Source organism: Clupea harengus, chromosome 16 (genome assembly GCF_900700415.2).
Source record: "Clupea harengus chromosome 16, Ch_v2.0.2, whole genome shotgun sequence".
In the NCBI taxonomy this organism is placed as follows: Eukaryota; Metazoa; Chordata; class Actinopteri; order Clupeiformes; family Clupeidae; genus Clupea; species Clupea harengus.
The window spans coordinates 22479573-22487072 of record NC_045167.1 but is presented as its reverse complement, the minus strand read 5'-3'; the positions used below and the strand labels follow the sequence as shown (position 1 = coordinate 22487072).

The following is a 7500-nucleotide window of genomic DNA, read 5'->3' as shown; positions in this document are numbered from 1 at the left end:
ATCCGTCTGGGGAGGAGAGAAATCTAAAGCCTTCCTGACAGGCCCGATCACCTTTAATCATTCCATTTGATTATGCATGAAGCTCTCACTGATGGATCCTCTTCAGCGGAGGATGGGATGACGGCACAGGTCTACGGTGAGCGGAGGCAGCGTGAGGAATGTGAGATGGAATGCCACGGAGAGAAGGGAGGCTTTGGGTAAGCTGTGATTGGCCGGGGTTTAGTGGCACGCCAGCGGCCTGAAATAGGCCAGGGGACCACAGGCCTGCAATCACGCAGGCACAGAGATGGACGCCTATCAACACGGCGGTTTGTGATGCTGCAATAAGGGTAAAGACCATGGTGCAATTGTGTTCATATAACATAACTCTCTCACACACACACACACACACACACAGACACCCATACAGACACACACGTACATATGTTCAAACTCACAGATGCACTCACTCACACATGACAAAATTGAAACACACACACATACACACACACACAGTCCCTCTGCACCAAATATCAGGTGTGATTCACCCGGCCTCCAGGCAACAGTTCAGGCAGTTGTCATGACAACCAGCAGGTGACTTACCAGCCTCAATACATCTGAGCGGGGAATGTTGCCATGACAACGCTCTGTACGGAGTGTACTTTGCCACAATAATGTAATTGAATATATAAATGAAACAACAAGAACGAAAAAAACAGACCAAAACACAGAACAAAGGTGACGTGTCATTTTCCCACACCCACTGCAACCAAAGCATGCGGAGAGCCAATAGGATTGTGATGTGACAGTCACAGACATGACAACAATGGCAATTATACCTCAGACGTTGCTCAGACGTTGCTCAACATTTCATGGTGACTTGGCTCCTCATTTGTGACTCCAAGGGCCTTGGGAACATAGACGTATAAACGTAGATGCCGTAGATTGACCTGTAGTTTGTATGTCTATGGTGCCACATTTTTCGGGGACGTTTTGTCGGCGGAAATCAATGGAGGTCAAAATAACAGTACATTAGTCTCTGTGTGGAAATCAGTGTACATATGGGCTGTATGGGCTGTAAATAGATCTAGATGAAGGGGAATAACCTTTATTATAAAACAATTGGGTTCTATTGAATTATTTAGCTGTTTCTGATTGGACAAGAGACGTTCCATGAGTTGGAATATCCCAGGATATCCCAACTCGGACTTTTCACAGCTAATAATAAATCACTCCGCGATTAAACATTCTATAGCAAGTTGATACAATTAAGCGATAACCGTTAATTCAAAGTTCTTATAATTCCAAAAGACGTTGACAATGGAACTATGTTTTTGTTGCGGAGAAACAATGGCGAAATAAACATTTTTTAATCAATAACTTCGTGTTTAAATGTTAATTGGTTGACTATAAAATTGTGATATAAAAGCAATATAGTGCGAGTGGGAGTGGGGTAGGTAAGGGATATTCCCACAGTTGTTGTTGATGGGAATATCTTATTGTTTTATAAAAGCAATATAGTACGAGTGCGAGTGGGGTAGGTAAGGGATATTCCCACGGGTGGTGTTCGGCCGTAGCCACGAGGCCGTGGGAATATCCCTTACCTACCCCACTCGCACTCGTACTATATTGCTTAAGTATCTGCGTGGTAATCAGTGTACATATGGGCTGTATGGGCTGTAAATAGATCTAGATGTAGGGGAATAACCTTTTTGTTGTTGTTGTTGTTGTTGTTGTTGTATTTGGTAGTCTAATATAGGCATGTTGAGAGCAGCTCACCATTATTAACATTACCGAGGTTACAGTTAAAGCAGATACTAATGTTGAATTTACCTCAGTATTTGATATCACACTAATCTAGATAACTTTAGTGAGTGTTCATTGCTCGGTCAAATTAAGTCGCTTGTGTTAATTGTCACTTTTGGAGTTATCTATCGATGTAAAAGACGAAGGTTTAAACTTTTCTGACGACATCCATATCATCTGTCCTCTTCAAGTAATTATTCAGATATGGTTATGTGAATGTTGATTGTCAGAACCCTTCCTGAGCTTAGTTTTTTTTTTTTTTTAAAGATTTGTTTTTGGGCTTTTTGCCTTTAATCGGATAGGACAGTGAAGGTTTGGACAGGAAACGAGATGGAGAGCAGAGGTGGGGAGTGGGATCGGGAAATGATAGCGGGTCGGATTCGAACCCGTGTCCCCGTGGGCGTTCAAGCCCGTATATGGTCGGGGCTACTGCTTGTGCCACAGTGCCCCCCTGAGCTTAGTTGTTAACGTGCAAAGTTGCAAGAGCAAACATCTGAGATTGGTTTATCTCGTATTTTAAACCATCAAAACTGTCAAAGCTGAGACCTTCTGAGAAAGTATTCAAAACAATTGACTGTTTTCCATCACGTAAGTTGTGGTGACCAAACCATATAGACCAAATAGACTTTAGTGGGCAATATGGTGTCTACGTTTATATGTCTATGCTTGAGAAAAAACTGTTTTGATTTGACTGGCGTTTTTATTCTGAATTTATGGTCATACTCAGCATGTCATCTTGCATCGTATGCAAAGCAAGTGTAAGGCTTTAACTGGCATTGCTGAAATACCTTCCTAGTGTGAAAGTCGTGAGTCCTCATTTGTCATCAGTGTTGTTTATCAATTTAGTGAATTTTCTGGATATAAAATACATTTTAATAAGTCAGAGGCGATGCCGTTGGGTCAAGTGTGCGACACTCTACCCCCTGGTTTGCCACCCTTCTGACGGGCAGCAGAAGGTTTTGTTTACCTAGGGATGTTTGTTAATATTGTGCTTCAAAAGATGTACAAAACCAAAAGATGTACAAAACGTCCAGCCTCTCCTTAAACACATCCACAATGACTTAGAAAGAAGTGCCTCTCAGAATCTCTCAGAATCTCTCTGATCTAGATGAATATTTTAACATAACATAGATTTTCTTCCAGGAATGACAGATAATGGGCTTCCTCTATTTGAAAAATGCAGGTATTACAACTTTAAAAGATTTATTCGAAGGGGACAGAATGATGGCATTTGATCAATTAAGGATGAAATATAAACTATCTCAAGAAGTTTTGTTCAGGGTGTTTAATCTGGAAATACGACCAACTGAGCATTACTTAATAAAAAAATGCAGCAATAGGTTTAAATATAAACTACCTCAAACACATTATTTTTAGGTTCCAATAAGTTAGAAGTTTTGTTCAGGGTGTTTAATCTGGAAATATGACCAACTGAGCATTACTTAATACAAAAATGCAGCACTAGGTTTATGGTAGGACACTCCACCTCTACAAGTCCATTAAAGTAAACGATGCAATCTTGCAAACATGGGCTCAAAACTTTGGGTGGAGATAGAAGAGGCTCCAGGGACAGGATGCTAATAGCATATCCATAAATAGCAGAGCAAAGGAACTACAGTTCAGGTGGTTGCACTGCCTTCAGATACTGCCTCAACTCAGACCCTGTGTATTAAGTGTAGTAGAGAAGCTAATAGTTTTATACGCACTATATGCGACTGCGTCCATATTCAGGATTTCTGCATGAAAGTAGTTTCAAAGTTACATTTGGTTTTTTAATAAAGAATTGGATTTGGATCTATACTGCCTTCTGTTGGGAATGCCAAATCAACAAATCAAGGGGACTAGACAAACATTGTTGAATGAGTTCACCTTTGCAGCATGGTTTCAAATAAGCCACCGTCAGTCTCAGAATGGCATTCGGTTATATTCGACATTTTGCCAATGGACTATCTGACATATCGGTCATATAGGTAAAATGTATATATTTGATCAGATTTGGACTCCTGGATTATGTGGGAACTAGAATGTCCCATATCTTCTGGAAGGCACGTCCTAGACCAAGGCAGGAGGGCTGAATGCTGAAGGGAGGCTTTGTCTTGTCTTTGAATGAATGATATCCCAGCATGCCTTTGGGCTAAAACTGTGCTCCATGTACAGTTCTGGAGGGGGGGGGGGGCTTCAAAGGGATTTAGTGGTGAGGGGGGGGGGGGGGATAGTTAAAAGTAAAATCTGTGTATTTGTGAATGTGACATAATGACAGCACAGGCTGCACAGACTCATTTGTGTGTGAGGTTCTAGGTCATCTTTTATACCCGTCAGGGGAGTAAATATTGTGTGAGTGCTTAATCCGTGTCTTTTGATGATCTGTTCCCGAAGGCACTGAGCTGGGAGCAGTGTGCGGTTGTTGTTACTGAGCTGCTCTTGATGGGTCTAAACACTCCTGTACCTTCTTCTTTATGCAGCCGTAATTGCTAATGCTGCCGTAATTGCATTAAGAAGCCAATTAGTGCCATTCAATAACATGGGACCTGCATCTGGATGTATTGTATGGATGGGACTGTGTACTAAGATCAACCAGGCCACCTCCAAAGGTAGTCTGACTGACAAACACACACGCACACACACACACACGCACATACACACACACACACACACACATACATATACACACATACACATACACACACACACATACATATACACGCACACACACACACACACAGACACATGCACACATATACACACACACACACACACACACACACACACACACACTCAAATGAATTGCCTTGGACAAATGTAATCCAAACAGAGCGCTCACAAAATGGCACTGTTGCCAGATTCACTGTTTTCAGATCAGAGTGTAGACAACAAGATCAACATCAAATGAGAGTATGTCCACATGGATGTTAATACCCAGGTGAAATTGCCATGATTGTTATCTAGTTAATGCTGTGTACACTTGTCCTTACAAAATAAAACAGATCTCGTCATCACCCTACTAATAACACAGGTCAAACGAGTGTAACGTGCATTTCTGCCTTATCGTGTCCAAAATGAGGTGTGGCACGTTTGTATTTTTTGTTCAGACTCAGGGGTTTCTGTCCAACCTTTAATGTGACTTCTGACCATTCCATTGGTAAATTGTAACACGTGAAAATCAAATAAGTCGAATAAGAAATGTGTTCGCTAGAAGGGGGTGGATTAACATGGATTTGCATATGGTATAATGTGACTGAGGTTGATGGAAACAAGTTTATTAAATAAATAATAATAATGCGCATTTGTTGTTGTGTTTCTGGTCTAGTTGCCCTGCAACGTTGAGTTTTGAACCCACTGCTGCACACATCTCCTTTCTTGAGTAGGAAAGTGTCCCTTTTGAATGGACATAATTTAGCAGATAGAAACGTGAGCTGCAGACTCGCATGTTCTTTTTCCTTCATGTTCATGAATGCAGTATGCAGATGAGTTGAATGGAAACCCAGCTATTGTTGACACTGTGCTGGCAAGCGTTTGCACACATATACTTGAAAATCCATTTGGTATATTTTTGGCACATAATTGCAGCAAATAAAACAAATTATTTTCTGTAATTATTCAAGTCTGAGGTTCAAAACTGCTTTGCAACTATTATTAAGTAGCCGTTCATTAAAAGATGTCACCTAAAAGCACAAAAGAACACAAGTACTTTTCAAAGACAGAACTAAACTCAGGGTCTGTCAAAAAAGTGGGGGGGGGGGGTGGGGTGGAATGGACCTTTTGCCCAGTCGTTGCTGTGGAGGTTGTCATGGGAACGTACCGTTGCGGGGGCAGGAGTGCAGACGGCTGACGTCCAGTGAGCAGGGTTTGCGCGTGACGGCCGTCGCCACCGACTCGTACGGATTATCCTCGTCCTCTGGCAAAAACACGTCCAGCGAAGGGGACGGCACGATCTCGCACGACCGCTTGGAATCCTGGGAGAAGTAGAAAGAGAGAGAGGGGTTGAATAACAACAGGGACTGGCAGTGGCTGTGAACTTTGTTAACAATTACCCTGAGGTTTACAGCTCATAACTCAATTACCACTGAGACGAAACACTTAACATAGCCAGTCGGACCGCAGGACTAAACACTAAAAATCCAGACGATCAAAGTATCCAAATGTGTCATCCATCTTACATTACATCAACTCTAATAGGAGGGCATTCCCTGGCAGAGACAATCACTTGTTTTCTGACCCACTTTAAAAAGCATCCTTGTTAAAGTTCACTTACTCAATAAACTATACTGTATACTTCCAATGAAAGTACATCTACTAAATGTTAAAAATGTGCACTGTACTTATTATCAGTTACGTATTCAAGACCACGGTACCTAATGAGGCTTGTTATAAAGTATGGCCAACTCTTCAGAGTTTGGGGGGATGATTTGAGAATTTAGATACAGACAAATAAATAGAAGCTAAACAAGTCTGCTAGGAATTGTGGGAATACCCATGCAGAACACACACACACACACACACACACACACACACACACACATACACACACACACACGCAGAACGGAAACAATACGTCTGCCACATGGCTGCTCGGAGACAGCTGTGGAAGCAGGTGTTGGTGTTGTGGAATGCACCACAGAATCCCAGCATGTTTGCCCACAATCACACACACACACACACACACACACACACACACACACACACACACACACACACACACACACACACACACACACACACACACACACAGACACACACACACACACGGTGCACCTCTGTGTCTTACATAGTATGCTATGGGGAGTGCCATGGCGTTAAAGTACTCATGTGCTTTGATGACACTGATAAAAGTTCTGAAAAATCAATAGCCTGTTTCCTTTCAGAAATGTAATTTCGTCATTACTGATCTTTAAGGTAACTCCAGATACACGTAAATATTTATTTTAATAAAATAAACTGTTAAACTGAACACGACACTGGTATGCACAACTGCCGCTGAACACGGCAATGGTATGTACAACTGAACACGGCACTGGTATGTACAACTGAACACGGCACTGGTAAGAACAACTGAACACGGCACTGGTAAGAACAACTGAACACAACACTGGTATGTCCAACTGCAGCGAACACGCCACTGGTATGCACAACTGCAGCTGAACACAACACTGGTATGCACAACTGCAGCTGAACACGCCACTGGTATGCACAACTGCAGCTGAACACGACACTAGTATGCACAACTGCAGCTAAACACGGCATTGGTATGTACAACTTTACATTTACATTTACATTTAGTCATTTAGCAGACGCTTTTGTCCAAAGCGACGTACAAGGGAGAGAACAGTCAAGCTAAGAGCAATAAAAAAGCATGGTGTAACAATAAATACTACTTTACATGAGAATTAGAAAAACAACAACCTAGAAAAGAGGAAAAAGAAGTGCAGGAATGTAACTGCTGAAGTGCAAGTTAAGCGCTAGTCAGGTGCCAGTTAGGAGGGGAGGTCAACTGCAGCTGAATGCTTCCTGGCTGTAGATGACAGGTCTATGGTGGACTACAGGGACGGAGGATTCTGGGACACCTCCACAGACTCTTGTTCCCAGGCATGCACAAAGAGTGACGACCGCCCCGAGACCCTGCCGGAGCGACCGCCGCAACATGCAGGTGTGCTTGCTTGGCGGAGCATCCTGATCAGCGTAGAGCACAACACACACACACACACACACACACACACA

The 7500-nt window shown here is 42.5% G+C and overlaps 1 protein-coding gene across 2 annotated transcripts in view; it reads right to left on the bottom strand.

Moving 5' to 3' along the window:
* anks1b (ankyrin repeat and sterile alpha motif domain containing 1B) overlaps positions 1 to 7500 on the bottom strand; it is a 293688-nt gene that overhangs the window by 158114 nt on the left and 128074 nt on the right. For both annotated transcript variants that reach the window (XM_012828021.3, XM_031582966.2), the window contains exon 10: positions 5585 to 5738. In XM_012828021.3, the coding sequence (XP_012683475.2) occupies positions 5585 to 5738 (154 nt within the window). The remainder of the gene's footprint in view (positions 1 to 5584; positions 5739 to 7500) is intronic.